We start from the raw sequence: 18161 nt of genomic DNA, 5'->3' as shown, positions 1-18161 counted from the left end.
TCCAAAGGACTTCACCAATCCCTGAAACATAGCTGATATGTAACGTCTTGTTTTTGGCCATTACTGCAACAATTTGACAGAAACTCCGGCAGTACTTGTATGATCAAGAGTTGGTAGCTGTTCTGTATCTGCAGTAAAATCTCGATACGATTTTTTTTTATGCAGGAAAAACTTACCATTTTGCTCTATTGCAATGCGTACCCTTTTTGCACGGTCAGAAAGAAAAAAAAAGTGCAAAGCCTTCGATTGTAGCGAGCACCAGATTTTCATGCTTCAAAAAGAAGTGAATCTTCTCACTTGGAACAAGCAACCTTTATTGCAGCCGCCCTAACGTTACAGTGAAGTAAACGGCGCTGTTTTGCCTTTCCCTGTCTGGCCAGCAAAATTGTCATCGCTCATCACCGCTGTCGGAAGCCTACTTGGCACTCTCTCAATGGTCCAAATCGTTTCACCCTCGGTGCCGTCCATGGCATTTGTAATTTCTTATGGTGTCTTCGGCTGACGGCACTCGTGGAGTTTTCCACGCACTCATGTGGTGCCCCACGTTCGGCAGGATGCCACTTGGGCAGTGCCATAGGTTCGGCTGGGACGAGCACGACACGAGTGTGCGCCACCGCAGAGACTGACAGTGGAGCCAGTTGAGCGAGGTGCAATCCCGTCGTGCAGCGTGTGCTAGCAGACGTCGCGGGCAGGCGACGCTGTTGGTGCAGACAATTTCACTACACAGTGGCCGATAGGAGGCAGAGGAAAAAACAGACAAAGCATCACAAGTGGGCATATTTTAAAGAAATTTTGATTACTGTAGCGGCTGCAATGCATTTATTCGCGCTGCAATCACGCAGCCACCAGCAGGCGAGCCATATGTGCCTTGCTCTTATGGAAAAAAATTAAAGGTCTGTCAATATTTTTAATGCAGTGAACGGCAGATGCAGTTCATCTGGCATGCCTGCACTTCATGACCTAGTACTTTTTGTCAACGTGAGCATAGGTTAAAAGATATATATGAATAAAGCGATAATGTGGGGAGCTCAGGTTGGATTGAGAATCGTAGGCAGATATTTTTGGTAGTTACTGTAGCTGCTCTACAGCATTAAAGTGAGCTAGGGCTTTAACAGCATATGCATCGAAACCGGCAAGCATAACTCCGGGGTGTTGTGCCTGACAAACCTGCACAAGCACAATCGCGGCATTTCACAAGCATGCTCATGGTTCCCGCATTTCCCACCGTTTCTTTGAACGCCGGTTTTGCATGCTGTTACTGAAGAGGTTGCTGCTAACTATACAAATTGCTGACTGCAGTCATTGGCGTCGGCCGCTCGTAAAAGTGGCCTCTTGAGATTTTTTGGGGTCTCGGAGGCCACGGTGAACAGAAGGCAGAAAGAGCAATGGCACTCTGCGAATGTTTCGCACGTTCGGCTGAGGTGCAAATAGACGTACCGCTCGTGTAGTACAGTAAAAGCTCGTTAATTCGAATTCCACGGGGCCGCCAGGCCAGTTCGAATTAACCAAAATTCGAATTAATGAAAGTGAGCAAAAATGGACGCGTTTGATGCCCGGAGGGCACGAAAAACATTTATTTAGCAAAACAATCTGTTATCTTCTGCTTCTCTCTGAGGGCTACCGTAGTCACTCGGTCTTCTAGCGCGCGAATGCGACGCAGGGAGTCTTCTTCCCCCTCTTCAAAGCTGAAGAAAAGGCGCGCGACATTCAGCGCTCCCATAACTTATGCCGCGGACGGACGCACGGGCTCTTGCTCCTCGTCGTCGTCCTCGTCTTGTGCCTCTTCTGTGACAGATTGCTCCCAAACAATTTCAGCGACAATGTCCTCATCACTTCGGGCACCGCACACTGCTGCATCGCTGTCTACTTCAACGTAATCATCAAAACTAACGTCCTGCAGCACAGCACGCACAGCCGCAGGCAGAGGCTCTGGACTCCCATCGTCGCCACTTTCTTCCATACTTCCGGCAGCAAAGCCACAGTGGTGGAAGCAGTTTGCAATTGTGGACGGCGTGACCTGCTCCCATGCACGCACCAACATGTGCATTGCTGTGAGCAATGTGATGGTGCTGGTCTTCTGGTTTCCAGTGCACAAAATCTTGCGCTCGATCATGTGGCGCCTATAGAAACATTTGATGTTTCTGATCACCCCCTGATCCATTGGCTGCAAGGCCGCAGTCGTGTTGGCGGGCAAAAATACTAGCCTTGTGGCTCTCAGCTCGGCGTCGACTTTGTGTGCCGAGCAGTTATCCACAATGAGGAGAACTTGACGCTTCCCTAGCTCCATCCTCCGATCGAATTTCAGGAGCCATTTTTTAAACAATTCGCCCGTCATCCACGCCTTGCTGTTGGCGGCGTAATCTGTCGGCAGTGTCCTAATGTTCTTGAAGCACCGAGGCTTCTGTGCCTTTCTGACAACAAAAAGAGGGACCTTCTCCGTCCCGGTCATATTAGTGGCGACCAGAACAGTAATCCGCTCTTTGCTTCGCTTGCCGCCAGCGCAGCTGTCCCCTTTAAATGTTACTGTTCTGTCAGGCTGGAGCTTATAAAACAAAGCCGTCTCATCAGCATTGAATATATCTTGTGCCGAGTAGCTTTCTAAGTACTGCTGCAGAGCACCGCTTCGCCACGTGGCACAAGTTTCTGCGTCCACTTCTTTGGCTTCTCCGGACAACACCTGGAAGACAAGATTATGTCTGTCTTGAAAGCGGTGAAACCATCCTTCAGAGGCGACAAAATCTTCCACATTCATGCGCAGGGCGAAATCGGCCGCCTTCGCCATGATAATTGGGCCACTCAGTGGAATGTCTGCGCTTCTCATTTCCTTCACCCACGTGATCACAGCGGTCTCAATTTCCGGATACTTGGCTAGTCGGAGCCTTTTTCTGTTGCTGGCGAAATCTTCGGCTTCGTAGGCATCCTCGATGGCCTTCCTATTTCGGACGTAGGTCGACAACGTGCTTGGTGGAATCCCGTGCTTTTTCGCGATTTCCACTTTGATGGCCTTCCGTTCGTCCGCCTCGCGTAAAATCGCCACTTTCTCCTTCACCGTCTTGGCGCAGTATTTCCCTCGTGAACACATCTCGCGGCGTGCAAAACGAGGGCTAAAACACTAAAACGACGTTCCTCGAAGCAGTCGCGGCAGGAAAGACTGGTTAGTACTTGTTCCAGCACCCTAACGGCGCCCCAATGGTTGTGCCATCTATCGTTCTGCCGTGAAAGCTTCCAACAATGGTTTTCAACAGCGGCGTTCGAATTATGGGTGGTGGCGCCAATTTTTTAGTGAATTAACGAGCTGTTACGCGCATAGACTTCTATGCACTGCGGACCGGACCATGATGACTATTTCGAATTAACGAGTTGTGAATTAACGAGCTTTCACTGTATTTGACATCACTTCCCGAGTACTGGCATGGAGGCTGTGCGGCTCAGCCGAAGACTTCATTAGTTTTTGAAGGCTTTGCTGGCCATGGCATATGGGATCGTGCACCACACATCCTTCACCCATCCTCCAAAGAAAGTCCTGCAGCAAGGCACGCTTCATCCTGTTGTTTCTGGAAACCGGCCTATCTCCGGATCATTTAGACCCTTCTGAGATTTGCTGGCAGAAATCATTTCACCTTGCTTCCGCTAATCACACACACTCTAAAGGCCTACCCACATAGAGTGATTTTCCTGTGAAAACTGGCGAACGGCCGCCCCGTGGCATCTGTCTAGCGGCCAGCTGCTGTTCGCTGTTTATCAAGCTGGGCTAGATATGTTTGTCGGGCGGTCAGCCGCTCGCCAGAAGCGGCCAGTGTAGGTTGTTAGCACAGACCAATCGGGGTGTGACCGCATCCGACTTCTGCCCGCCTCTACATGCCTCTCTATGTTCGGGCAACATGGCACCACCCATCGAAGCGGGGCCTCTCGCTTCACCACCAAATTGTCGTTGCCTCTACACTGTAGCTCACATTCATGGCAAACATGAAGTCAAAAGCATTCCTTTTATGTTGTGTTTGTTTATTTATTTATTTCATGCAAATTCAGTGCTGTAGAATAGTAACAAGATATATGAAACAAACATTTTCATTTCTATTTTATTTTTTAGCATTTCTCTTGGCCGCAACGGTGCTGCAGTCAATGAACCAAAGCCTAGCACCGCTGCATAGAGAAAGCCCCTATGTAGTTCCCGGTGCACGTGTCCATATCGCTGGGGCCCGCTATTTCCCTGGGGCCCCCGTGCTTTGGACACCCTGTTCTAAAACTCTCTTATGATCACAGCCGTCCACATTCGACCAATATTTTGAATACAAGAACACTGCCGCACCTCACACTGCAGCACGCCGTGGCTAGACCGAGTCACAATTACCACTGCATAGTGGGGACAGCCTAGGCGATTTCTCTGCTTTCTCCTGTCTATGTTCTGATGGAAAAGTACAAAAATTGTCAGATTTAGATTAACACTAAACAATAATTCATTCTTTTTGCCGCCATTAAATGCAAAGCTGTTCTTTACAGCATTTTACTGATTATATAGAATCGCGCCGTTTCTAGCAACACTAAATTCATGGCAAACTGCACATTGGTGTTGGCCGTGCGAAGTTTGTCGTGCAAGTTCACTCCATGTGGGTTAGCCCTAATGCGCATGTCATTTTGAGATGATTTTTCCCAGAAAAAAAGGTGCACGTTAGAATCGAGTAAATAAGTATTACCTGAGAAAGAGTATGACCCAAACTGCCTAATTTTGAAATGTGACTTTTGAATGAAGTACAGAGGCATTTTTTGGCTCATGCTACTAATGCCTGTGATATAGCGAACTCGGTGCTGCATGCGGAAATCTCCAGAACTGAAGCCTCTGAAGTGACAAGCCTCGAAACCATTTTGTCCAGGAATAAAATATGATATACATGATATACCGATTTTTTGGACTTGAAGGGACCCGAAAAATGGTCCGAATAATCGAACAGTCCGAAAAATCCGTGAAGTACAAAAAAATCACTTTATTGAGATGAAATCAGCTTAAAAATGTCACTGATTTTACCTTGCTTCAAATTTCTCTTGCTGGCGACGATTTGCGCCAAGGTTGTGCTTTCACTGTACACGCTAGACAGCTAGGTCACCGCATTTAGTTGGAATACTTCCCACGCTTCTTTGACGGACCCGGCGGGGCCATGTTGTCCGCAACCCGAGTGTGCACCACACCGCTCGTTAAACACACGCAAAGATAAGGCACTTTTCTTTCAAAGCGGCGGAACTGCCGGACGCAATCACACAACGGCGAACAGATGTAACTTCGTGAAGACTGAGCGCCACTCGGTCAACGCAGTCAGAGAAACCCAAGTGATGAAATGGCGAACGTATGAGACCCGCCGCGGTGGCTCAGTGGTTAGGGCGCTCGGCTACTGATTCGGGGTTCCCGGGTTGGAACGTGACCGCGGTGGCCGTGTTTCGATGGAGGCGAAACGCAAAGGCACCCGTGTGCTGTGCGATGTCAGTGCACATTAAAGATCCCCAGGTGGTCGAAATTATTCCGGAGCCCTCCATTACGGCACCTCTTTCTTCCTTTCTTCTCTCAGTCCCTCCTTTATCCCTTCCCGCTGAGATGTGAAATAGCTCCGGCACAATTTCCTTCCCCCAACAACCAATTTTCAACGTATGGGACAAGCGATAACTGCCCGCGACAACGTCGGCGACGAAAGCAAGTTGGCGGCGATGACAATCCGGCTGCCACCTCAAAGTGTCAGAGATCGCACGGGCCTCTACTGGCAACAATGAGGTACCGATTGTGTGTCAAGCCAAGCCAACTGCAGCATAAATCCACCTCAATCCAAGATGGCGCCTTTTGCGCCGGCGAAAAAGGCAGTAAGATGGCCTATTTTGGCCCGCAGGCGACTGAAATTAGTCCAAAAAATCGAACTTTCGGACTTTTGAAGTCTGAAATATCCGTTGCGAATATGTATGCGCTTCTATGACTTACGGTGCCTCATCGAGGTCCGAATATCCTACAAGTCCGAATTACCCATCGGCTACTGTAGCTGCCAAACTTGGTAGGTATAATAAAGACAGTGAGGAAAACCTTCAGTAAACGTTGCATTACAATGCATGTACCTAAAAAGTGTCTGGAGTTGCTCCTTCAAGTTCAATTTATCCTGGTTTGGTTATGTTTACATCTGTGTTTGTACATTTTTTTATGCTTTGTGATGGGAAATGCACCAAGCCTTGGCTTTCATGCCTGCTTATTGGTTCTTTTTTTTTTCTTTTGCCTGATTTCAGAACATATCACAATCTGTGGAAGGGGACTACACCTATCTTCGTATCAACTTCTTCCACCCTGGTGCAGCACTGGGCCGAAATGAAGGCAACGTTTTTCCCAATCCAGAAGCCACTTTTCTCAAAGAGATGTAGGTGAAGGTTTCATGTCAGCTTCTTTTTAAATGATGAGCTGACATATTTTCATACTTGTCTTTGTTTGTACTGTATAGTGCATTTAAGCATACCTGCAACTCTTACTACAGTCGAGCCCACATATAACGGCCCCACTTAACACGAACTTTCTTTTACAACGAACGAGACCTGAACGACCGTCAGAACGTACATTGTTACAACGAACGGACGGCGTAAACCCGGCACAGCGATGCGAGATAACCTGCCTGTGCGCCCGGTGCGCAGTATGTTTTCGGGCCGAGCCTCATCGCAGGCGAACTGCCCGCCCCGTTTCGTGCCGATCTCAAGTGAGCTACCCTTTCCCCGCCGACGCGTCTTCCAAGATCATCCTCCCGCCCCTCCTCGCAACTCCGCTCCCCTCTCCTCACTCTCTCAAATCTGCGCGTGGCCTCAGTGATCAACCGCTCCGCCACCGATGCCGATCCCGGAGGCCACGCTCCATGAAGCAGGCCTTCCGTGGGAGCCAAGAGGTGGCTGCACTGACGCTCATGGACGCCCCTCATTGGTCTCTCCGCTGGCGCTGTGCGTCTGTATCTCTAGCTTGATTGGCTTGATCGCGGCGTGTGTGCATTGCACGTCTACTCCATCGCGCGCTTTTGTCTCTCTTGTTGCAGTGCGGGCGTTTCGTTGGCTTCGTTCAAATCTCGAGCTCTGGTTGTAATTCGGGATGCGGGAACACCGTGCCCATTTCCATTGTATTCAGCGGTAGAAATGATGAAAGCAGCCTGGGCGGAGATGATGGCCATTGGCGAGCGGAACTGCTTCCGCAAGGCCGACTTCGTCGACACAGTGTCTGATGCCGAGCCTGATGCTTCGGAATATGACCAGCCCGACGGTTATTTTTGGCAACGTGTCGTCTACTCCGACATGGGGGTCATGACATTGGTTGGAATGATTTTATTTTTGTCGATGACGATACCGACACCGCGGAACCGTGCACCATAGAGTTTCTTACTATTAACTAGAGGGAAAGCTGGCGGCGCTGCACCTGAACCTCCATGGGCGAACAAAGCATCATGGGGCAATGAGCTACTTGATGCAGGGCAGTAGGTTTTTTTGCGGAAACAGATTGGCGTTACTGAGATGTCCCATTTCATATCCACGGCACACTCCGCGCGCAGACGACTTCGGTGTAAAAGTAGCGCGCAAAAGCCATAGTAGCGAAAACGAAACAGCACAGGACGCCAATAAAAGGTTTTTGTTTTCTGAAATGCCGTGGAAAAACATTTTAAAAAGTTGAAGCGACAACATTTCTTCAAAAATATATTTCATTTCAAAACTGCGCCTTTTAAGCACGAAATATTGGCTTTTGTGGTCTGCAATGCTTGGCCAATAGGAGAGCAAGCCATCGCTTATTTTGAGCAAACTTTGCATTTACATGCTTTTCTGCTCGTTTGTTACGATTTATAGACAGGGTATTGAATGATAGGACATTGATTGTCGAACAGTGTTTGTTTTTTCATTATATTTTGGCCAAAAGTTGTAGCTCTGCAGCCAGTAGCTCTCCGCCCCATGATGCTTAGAGCGCCCATGGTGGTACAGGTGGTCTCGAGGAACAAGCTCCATGCAAACTCCCATAAGCGGGGCGCCAGCTTTCCCTCTAGTTAATAGTAAGAAACTCTATGCCGTGCACGGACGAGGGCATCATTTCTGAAGTGCGGGACAAGAGTGACACGAAGGAATCAGTTGAGGATGAAACTTTGAAGCCAGCACCCATAAGCGTGCCTGTAGCAGTGGGCTACATAGAGGGCCTCAGACAACTTGTCTATGCCAAGGGTCTCGGCGCAGAGCACGCTTTTGCGCTAAATAAACTGGGAACCTCTCTCATCGGATCTGCGCTACAAATAGACGTCCATCGTGGACTTATTCGCAAAGAAAAAAATTTGTGTTTTGACAAGCAACTGTCTTTAAAGCTGTGGTCCACTTAATACGAACTTCGGAATATAACGAACGGACACTGCGTGCCGCTCATGTTCGTTATAAGCGGTCTCGACTGTACTATAGTTTCTGCGCTCTTTTATATTGTAGTTCTGAGGGATACTTGCAATTTAATTGCTTGTGATTGCTTGAGGTCTGTTTATTCTGGGAATTTGTTAGGAGGTACGTGTAAAAGTGAGTCATGTTTCCCTTCAAACATTTTTATTTTTTAACAATTTTTTATACCATTGTGGGCACCCTGATTTTATATGCAAGGAGAAACTTGTACAAAAATATTGTGAAAGTGAATCTGGAAATGGTGCCTGTTGGTAGTGAGTGGTTGAACACAAAGGTCCTTTTTCATGCATGGTACAGGTATGCAAAACCAAAGAGTGATTCAAAGAGTGATGCCTTTTTTATTTGCTTTACTGCATTACTTCAAGCAATGCAACTGTTCGACTGTAAAATAATGATATCACTTTGCATAGATGCTCTCACCACTCAGACAAGCGAAGAGCTTCAGTAGTGGCAAGTTTGTCTGCTAAAATTACAGTCGGAACTTTCAAAGGGACGATCTTCACTTGAGCCAGTCAAGAAATTGGTGTTTTGTTAAAACAGACTGTGCTTCTGGCATATCATCTAGTTAGGAGATGTGGTAGTTTAAAAGCAAACCAGAAGTGCTAATGAGCATGCAAGGAGTGGTGTGAAGTTCATAAATTTTGTATTTCCATGTTTCCAGCAGTGCTTCCGGGTTCATTTAAAATGGCCCTTTTGAAACACGCAACATTCAAGTACATTTTTCTTTTTTGATTGTATCTGGCTGTTCTAATGGCTTGTGCACTGAAATTTTTATTCTTTTTATTGATTAACCACAACAAAAATTTTGCATGCATATGCTGAGAGGTGCAGAAGGAGCAGTTGTTTTTGCTTTATTGTGATTTATGATTACTTTTTTTCCAATTGTGCGCATCTCGGCAAAGTGTGAAATGTTTTCAAAAGATAACATCAAAACCTCAACTGAAAATGCTCTGTTGAAGTAACTTAGCTAATGTTAACGGGGACACGGCTCTTTCGGTCCGAAAATTCGCGAAAAAAATGGGTTTTCCAGTTTTGTCAAATTCAGATTCACGAGGTCATTTTGCACCTGACGTCGAATTTTTAGAAAGAAATAGCCAGTATTTGCTTAGTAATAGCCATTTAAATTTCTGCGCACGGTTTGCTTTTTAAATTGAGGTCAAATCATGCCTCGCCGTCGCTCGGTAGCTACGCGCTCCCCCGACGCCGTTTTGGTCTCGTTCGAAAGATCGTGTCTCCAGCTTTTTTTTTTTTAATCTGTAAGCAACGCTGGGATTTTTCCGTTCGCGGACAAGATGGCCGCAAAGAAAACGTGCGCGCCATGTTGTCATTGGTTAGAAAAGCCATGTGATCAAAATGGCGCTCTGTGATTGGGTAGGCCTCGAGTTAGGCATGTCTGCTCCAGAAGCGCGGCGCCATTTTGAGAGAGTGCCACGCGGCGCGTGTGGATGAAGTATCACTCGTTTCATCGGTTCGGCGCGTGTAAACAGAGAAAAGGCACAAGGAGCCTGGACTATCACAGCCTCCGCAGAGCGAAGGTCAAGGTGCGGATGGTTCGCTGCCAACCGCACCGTGAACGATCGTGAAGCACGTCGCGGACCCGTGCCGTCAACAACGACGCATCGCTATTGTCGTTGCCGGCTCCGCTTCCGAGCAAAAACGAAGAGAACGCTGCTCGAATTAACGCAGCCTCAGCAGGGCGAAGGTCGAAGTGTTGTTGGAGCGCTGCCAACCGCATCGTGAATGGCTGTGAAAGTGCGTCGCGAACCCGCGCCGTTCACAACGAGGCATTGCCAGTGCTGTCGCTGGCTCCGCTCCCGAGCAAAAACGAAGAGAACGCAGTTCGAGTCGACGCTGCAGTTGACGCAGCCTCAGCAGGGTGAAGGTCAGTGTGGTTGGCGCGTTGCCAACCGCGAAGCGTGTCGCGGACCCGCGCTGTGGACGACGGCACACCTCCAGTGCCTTCGCCGCCTCTGTTCCCGGGCAAAAACGATGTGCAGCTCGAGTTACGCCAGCCGCGTACGCATCAATGCTGGAATTATGACCGATAGCGATGTGGACGAAACTAGTGCCCATGAACAAGTGATACTTCGTTTTGAATTGACGCTAGCGAGTATGCGAAAGACGAGCATTTCGCTGTGTCTGTTTCTGAGGCTCCACCAAAAAGTAAAAGTTATCTGTGGGCATCATTAAGATGGCAAAAAGGCGGCAGAGAGATGAAACGCATCCTGATTATGCCCCTGGTGCGTTCCTATGAGTTTGAAGTTGTTCCTGTCGCATAAAGATGGTTGGAAACGTTTTTTTTCGTCAGTTTCTCAAAGCACCATTTTGACACATTTGCAATAGTGCAGGGATGATATCTGTAGTTCTAGGTGGGCTAGCTTCATAATTCTTTTTTTGTTGGAAAGATGAACTCGCAGAGAGTGAAATCAGACTAAATCAAGACCAGTTGCCAATCAGCATAATTTTAAAACAATACATTTCGTCTGAGCCGCCACATTGAATTTTCCCTGGTAAAGTTTAATGGGCTGTAACTTCTGTTCAAATGGGCCTGAAACAACCATTTTTGTCTTATTGTACTCCATGGACATTCTAGATCATGTCTGTATGCTGAACTTCACCATGGCATTTACTGTTACAAAATTAAGTTACCTGCATGTTCCAAACAAAGATTTCACAATATTTTGAGAACAGCTCGTTTCACAGAAGAACTAAAAGCATATTTGAAATCAGCGTATTGAAATACATAAACTGGATAAGTTTAATAATGTAGCGTGCATAATATTAAGTGAAGGTTCTGAAACCTTACTATAACAGGTTTGAAGATTGGGAATTTACGCTACTATCTGCGCAGGTTTCATTCAGCTGTCTTGTGCATTGAGGACAGTGGGTTTCCAAGAGCATCTCTTCTTTATCAAACTGCAATGTAAATTTTAAGCCTATCTCTTCTCCGGTTTCTAGCCAGGATGTTGACTCTTGAGAACCGATTTTCAATTACTGTATTACAAACAATTCAAGAGGAGACTGTCAGAAACATGCTGGGCACATGAGTGGTTTTTCAAGTATTATCTAATAGATCGCATTTTTATGTGATGCAATTGTTTTCTGTGTCAGAACTTATCGGAGCACTAATGTGAAGGAACCTGGAGAAATCTCGGCCCCTTCATCGAACCTCAATACAGCTTTCCGGCTCATCAAAGAAGTTCAGAAGAAGTTCAAGACTAGAGAGGCTGAGGAGCGAGAAAAAGAGGTGCTGACTTTTCTCAATCTCTTCTCAAGTTGCTGCTGACGTACTCAATCAGCATAATGTCTAATGTTTTTACTTGCTGCAGGGAATAGTGAAACAAGACACTCTTGTGCTGAGCTCGAACAAAGGCAATCCGAAGCTCAAGGACCTGTACATTCGACCCAACATATACTCCAAGCGCATTTCTGGAATCCTGGAGGCACACTCCAATGGTATGTGATTTGTGTAGGAATTCAATGTTCAATGTTTCTTAGCCTTCCTGGGCATGTTGAGCATGTTTTTAAAATCTGAAAGTGGAATATTTCCTGCAGGCTCAAATTAAGATCCAGTGGGGGGGAAATTTTCAAAATTGAAGGTTTTTCTATGTAGCTTGCTAGGATTGCAGACAAAAAAAATCCAACCTTCTTTGCTGATTAACTTTTTTGCTACTGCAAAAAAAAAATACCATTTTGAGTGTTTTAAAATCAAAATTATTTCTTCAAGAAGGGCTAACTGCACCGAGCATTGTAATGCATCAAACTGTAGCTTATTGGTTACTTCCAAATGAAGAAAACACCAAAGTTGTGTCTGCAAAGCTTTTCGAAAATTTATTAGTTAAATATGCTGGTAACACACACACAAAAAAAAAAGTCTGCGTAGACACCTAAGACTGCTTACATGTGAGAACACGTAAGCCCGCGCTCACTTTATGAACGCAGTCACCGCATGGCGGGATGCAACCCGATGCCACGCAGCTGGCAATTCTACCTCTGTATGGCTGTATGTAGCCGCCGCTGTGCGCGCCGCACCCTTTCTGATCTGCGGATTAACTTTGTGAAGGCAGTCGCTGCCTTGTGGCCCCTGTTCCGCCATAAAGGTATGCTGCGATAGCTAATGGGTTAATGCCCATATATGCAGAATTAATTGGTCTTTCTCTACTTAACATTCATAGATCCCTGTGAGTCCTCATACCACTCCTGGTGCAGCAGTTAAGCGGTGAGCCACTGCCCTGTGATGGCAGGTGCTGCCATCGGTGGGACTTGTGCGATCCAGGTTGCTCTTCCTGAGCAACCTCGCGTGACTAATCATTAATTTAACCTCTACGCGCCAGGCTGCTTGAGGACGGCATCATTTATGGGTGCCATCGAGTGTGAACACACACTCAGACGAGTGTTCACTCAATGGGGTGCACCTTAAAAATACAAGCAAAACAAAAGCTACACCGAGCCAGAAGTTGATTACAAAAAAAAATACAGCTGTTGCCCCCATCTTGCGCAATCTGGGAAGCGCGCTCCTCGCTCCTGCCGGTACCCACGGGCCCGTGCTGGTACGTGGGACGCTAGGCTTTCCAGAAACCGCACTATGTGCGGTCTTCGGTTACGTGCTGCCGCGTGTTAAGCGGTACACCAATACATTGAACTCTATTGGAAGTGAATCGGTTGTCACAAAAAGCCGTGTAGAATGCAGGACTGCATTCTACGCGGTTAGGTTAATGCGGTCCTACATTATAAGCAGTTACGTTATAAATGGTTTGAGCTGTATACAAAATGTTGCACATGTTCTTAGCTACCAATCTTGTGGTTTTCAGCTGCAAATATAATACACTGCACTTTCCGTGGCCCTTCGAAATAAGGAATATGACTGCTGTGACACTAGAGAAAGCAGTCACAAGCGGACATGAAAAGGAGGTACCGTATTTACTCGAATGTAATGCGAGTTTTTTTTACCGAAAGTAGAATGGAAATGTCATCCCTTCGCGTTACAATCGAATGCTAGGTTTAAAAGCGCTATGAAGAGCACCAAACACACACTATTAAAATCATTTCATGTGTCAAACGTATGCGTTGATCGTACTGCTCATTTGAAATCACACTCCAACTCGCCGGTCAATCAGTATGCGAACCACAGGTCACAACTACTACTAGGACAAAGCGGCAACCTAATCACAAACGCAAAAAAAAAAGAAAAACGACGCCAGTGAGAACAAGCCAACAAGAGTCGACGCCAGCTAGAGTCACTGGCGCGATGAGAGTGCGCGCCACCTCTTGATGAATGCTCGCAACCTGTAGTGAGGTTGTGTGGCCTCCGTGACCGCAAAATGAAACAGCCATCTCGAAGGCACCGAGCGCTCGCAATCGCTGCCAAGACGCCAGAAAAGGAGCGAGCGATCCCACCGCCATCTGTCTGTTAATCCTTGCAACTGATACAAAAACATGGCCACGTGACTAACAGGCAGCAGGGCATGGAACAGTGCGCTTTGTTCGCTCTTTCTCGTGTTTGGTGCCAGTGCGTGTAGTTGTGCGTTCCGTGATTCGAGTCTTAGGCCTATCCCCATCAAACGGCCGAGTTGTCTTCAAGCGGAATAGCGTGCTCACGCGCTCAGTATACAGCTGGCTTCAAGCGCAACGCTATTCTGCTTGCTGAGAAAGTGGGAAAATCAGTGGCTGCAAAACATCTGGACAACAACGAATCGACGATCGGGATGGAGGAAACATCACGCGGAATTGTTTAAATGCAACAGCCTGCGAAAATGCTTTCAGGGGCCCAAGAAAGGCCGCTTCCCGGAGTTGGAGCGTCGCTTTGCAGAGTTCATTAGCGAGCAACGTTCCTGACTACTTGGAGTAAGCATTGAAATGCTTCAGTGCAAAGCACAGGAGCTTGCGCGGGACACGGGTTTGACCCAAAACCAGTTTAAGGCATCACGAGGTTGGCTGCAGAAGTTTATACGAAGGGCCAGGTTCTCCCTTCGATGCACAACTTCTGTTTTCCAGAAGCTGCCCGGGGACTTCGAATCAAAACTTCGAGAGTTCCAGCGCTACGTTATCGATCTTCGTCGCTCTACCAACATGCCACTTGGACATATCGGCAATGCCGACCAGGCCCCTGTGTGTCTGTACATGCCTGTGTCCAGAACAGTGCACAAGTCTGGTGAGCATGAAGTTCACCTTAGAAGCACAGGCAACAAAAAAAATTGGATTACAGTTATGCTGGCATGTTTGGCTGACGGCCGCAAGCTCCCTCCATTCATCATTTTTCGCCGGAAGACGATCCCGAAGGAAACTTTCCGGAAAGACGTTATTGTGCGCTGTCACGAAAAAGGTTTTATGGACTCGAATCTTGTCATAGATTGGATTCAAAGCGTGTGGGACCGAAGGCCAGGCGCATTGCTGCATCCGGAAGCAATATTGGTTCTGGACTCTTTCCGAGGCCACCTGACACCCGGCATCAAAAAAAAGCTACAGCGTGACCGAACGCATCTCATTGTTATACCTGGTGGCATGACCTCCATTCTCCAGCCTCTGGGCGTTTGCATGAACAAGCCCTTCAAGAATCGCTTGCGACAATTATACTGGGAGTGGATTGAAAGCGGATCAATAACAACACCTGCAGGTAGGCTGAAATGCCCAAGTGCATCTACTGTTGCCCACTGTGTTTCAGCAGCCTGGTACGGGCTGCCTCATGATTTGGGCTACCGCGCATTTAAGAAATGCTCAATTTCAAATGCTCTAGACGGAAGCGAGGACGACTTGCTGTGGGAGGCAGCTAGTGACAAAGAAGAGTCAAGCTGTGATGATGGTGACAGTGACTGCGACAACTGCCATGAGGATGAGGGTGTATAGGAATGCCTGTTTGGCTTGTATTTCAATAAAGTTGTCTTTGACCCTCAGAACTGTGCGATGTCAGTTCCTCGCGTCACATTCGGGTTCTTTCGGTTTTTCTGTCGCACGCCCGAAGTCTACCCTCGCGTTACAATCGTAGTTTTTTCCCCTTTTCACACCCGAAATGTCGACCCTCGCGTTACAATCGTGGTCGCGTTACATTCAAGTAAATACCGTAGATATGAAATGTGCTGCACTTGTTCTGAATTGTTTTTTTTTTTTTTTGTCTTTACAGCAGAGCTTGCAGTTTCGCCTTTTTTTTTTTTTTTTTTTCCCCAGTGGGTAGCAAATGGATAGTGTGGAGCACATATGGCAGGTTCTCTTAGATCATGAATGGCAGTTTATCAATATCCCTAAAGAGAAAAGTATACTACAGCTTTATCTTGCTGGTACTCACCTACGGGGCAGAAACGTGGAGGCGAACGAAAAAGAATTCAGCTTAAGGACAACACAACGAGCTACGGAAAGAAAAATGATAGGTGTAACATTAAGCAACTGCAAGCGGTCAGAGTGGGTGAGGAAACAAACGCGGGTTAATGATATCCTAGTCATGCCTAATGATGCCTTTTTTCACGCGTTAAATGCATGATTTTTTGTTTTTTGAATGTGAAAGTGCCCCCCTGCTGTAATGCTGAAAGGCGATGCAGGTACCAAGTAAAAAAAAAATCAAGAGGAAAAAAATGGGCTTTGGCAGGGCATGTAATGCGAAGACAAGATAGCCGCTGGTCTTTAAGGGTAACAGAGTGGATTCCAAGAGAAGGCAAGTGTAGCTGGGGCAGCAGAAAGTTGGGTGGGCGGGTGAAATTAAGAAGTTTGCGGGGATACGGTGGCCGCAGCTGGCAAAGGGCAGGGTTAATTGGAGAGACATGGGAGAGGCTCTTGCCCTGCAGTGGGCATAGTCAGGCCGATGATGATGATGAGCGAATGGGCTCTATCTGTGAAAAGGCGGCATGGCTTTCCTTGACATCATTATAATTAAAAAATCTGCTGGCGCAGTTTCTACAATATCAACAATATCTTGGCTTATAGTAAAAAAATCTGCTGGCGCAGTTTCTACAATATCTTGGCTGTATGTTGTGAAGACCCTAAAGCACCAAACAAAATCGCTCTCATCATTTACAAATCAAGCACACTACATAAAATACAACATGAACGGTAAAACCAAAAACGTGAGCACATGCTGATGACGGAGACCCAGGCCTCTGTGACGAAGTCTCGTAATCGGAACTGAAATCCGACCACTCCACATGGTTGTCTGCCCATTGCTGCCCTGAAAAAATAAGTTCAGCATAGACCCTAAGAAAGACTGTTTTATGTGTGAGAATGCGAAAGCATTGTATGTAGAACTAACTGCACAGGGTAGATGAACAGATTAGATTAATGTTCCACATGCTTCTGATCTTGCCGTGCCGAGCGGCTCTGAAGCCACTGCGAGGCCCATTTATAGCTTGATTGCATTGTGTCGCCATGGTTGCACAGTACTGGTTTGGTTTATGGGGTTCAACGTCCCAAAGCAATTCAGGCTGTGACTGACGCCTAGTGAAGGGCTCCCGAAATTTCAACCATCTGGGGTTCTTTAATGTGCACTGACATCGCACAGCACATGGGCCTCTATAATTTCGCCTCTATCGAAATTCGACCACTGTAGCCGGGATCGAACCCGCGTCTTTCGGGTCAGCAGCCGAGTACCATAACCACTGAGCCACCACGGCGGTCGGTGCACAGTACTTTGCCCATGTTGACGTAAAATGATGATGCAGGCATTGCCAGGGGTTGGACGTTGGTGGGCAAAAATCTTGATCTGCATGTCCAAGCAATGAATGCATGGTGGTCATGCGCAGATGTGTTGACCATGATGATGCGGCGCCGAAATGAAATTCAGTGCAGCGCCAAAAGATGTTCTGACATCCTTTGAATTTCGTGCCATAGACAGCGGATGCCGGCTTTTGTGCTAATGGGACATGTAATGCTTTCGCATTCAAAGACATCATAAGAACTGACAAAAGTGCTCAGAGTAGCATTTCGCCTTTGAGAGGAGCGTGGTGAAACGGGCACATGGTTGCCGACCGGCGGACTATGTCTGGTCATAGCTTCATTTTTCATGTCGCCTCTTCGCATGGAAAAAAAAGAACTTAGCTGAAACCAAAGAGATGGTGTTATAGAAGCAAACTAGATGATGCAGCTGGTTCGGTAGCGCCGAGCGGAATTTTTGGTGGCAGGTTCAAAGCTTCAGCCATATATGGCCTATGGCGCAGTAGCGAAAGAGTTAATTTATGGTAATTCTGTCAGATACTATATTGCACACCTGCCAACTCTTCCGAATTGTCCGAGAGACTCCTGATTGTACGGACATGGCCTCATTTTAACAAAGGGTACTGCGCATGCATAGACAAGGACGAGAAGCTTAACGCAACAACTCTCTCGCCCTTGTGTCTGTGGGCGCAGTACCCTTTGTTGAAATGTCTGGCCGACTCGCCGAACAACGCTTTCACTTGAAATGGCCTTATTTCTCCCGAAAGTTGTCCTCTACTTTGCTCGAAATGATTTTCACCAAAAAAAAACAAACTCGCTGGATGATGCATAGGCAACCATAATCGCTAGCATGTGCTTGTTATCGGCCAATGCCAGCATGACCGTAGCTACTACAGCCACCAGCAGAGTTTTTGTACTTCGAAAATTTGAACTCTCATACTTTCATGACAAGCTCCCAGCTTTCTTATGGGGGTAATGCATGTTTATGACGTATTTTTAGAAAGGAGCATAGGCAGAAAGTTTTATTTTTAAACTGAACGGTGTGCGTGTGATGCTGATCTCATGGTGCAGGAGCCAGCATGTTGGATTTTCTCTTTGGTTGATGC

The 18161-nt window shown here is 47.1% G+C and overlaps 1 protein-coding gene across 2 annotated transcripts in view; it reads left to right on the top strand.

Moving 5' to 3' along the window:
* dre4 (SPT16 homolog, facilitates chromatin remodeling subunit dre4) overlaps positions 1-18161 on the top strand; it is a 93001-nt gene that overhangs the window by 46619 nt on the left and 28221 nt on the right. For both annotated transcript variants that reach the window (XM_077648153.1, XM_077648152.1), the window contains 3 exons: positions 6256-6383; positions 11533-11668; positions 11751-11877. In XM_077648153.1, the coding sequence (XP_077504279.1) occupies positions 6256-6383; positions 11533-11668; positions 11751-11877 (391 nt within the window). The remainder of the gene's footprint in view (positions 1-6255; positions 6384-11532; positions 11669-11750; positions 11878-18161) is intronic.

Source organism: Amblyomma americanum, chromosome 1, assembly GCF_052857255.1.
Source record: "Amblyomma americanum isolate KBUSLIRL-KWMA chromosome 1, ASM5285725v1, whole genome shotgun sequence".
In the NCBI taxonomy this organism is placed as follows: domain Eukaryota; kingdom Metazoa; phylum Arthropoda; class Arachnida; order Ixodida; family Ixodidae; genus Amblyomma; species Amblyomma americanum.
This window is presented reverse-complemented; position numbering and strand designations above follow the sequence as displayed.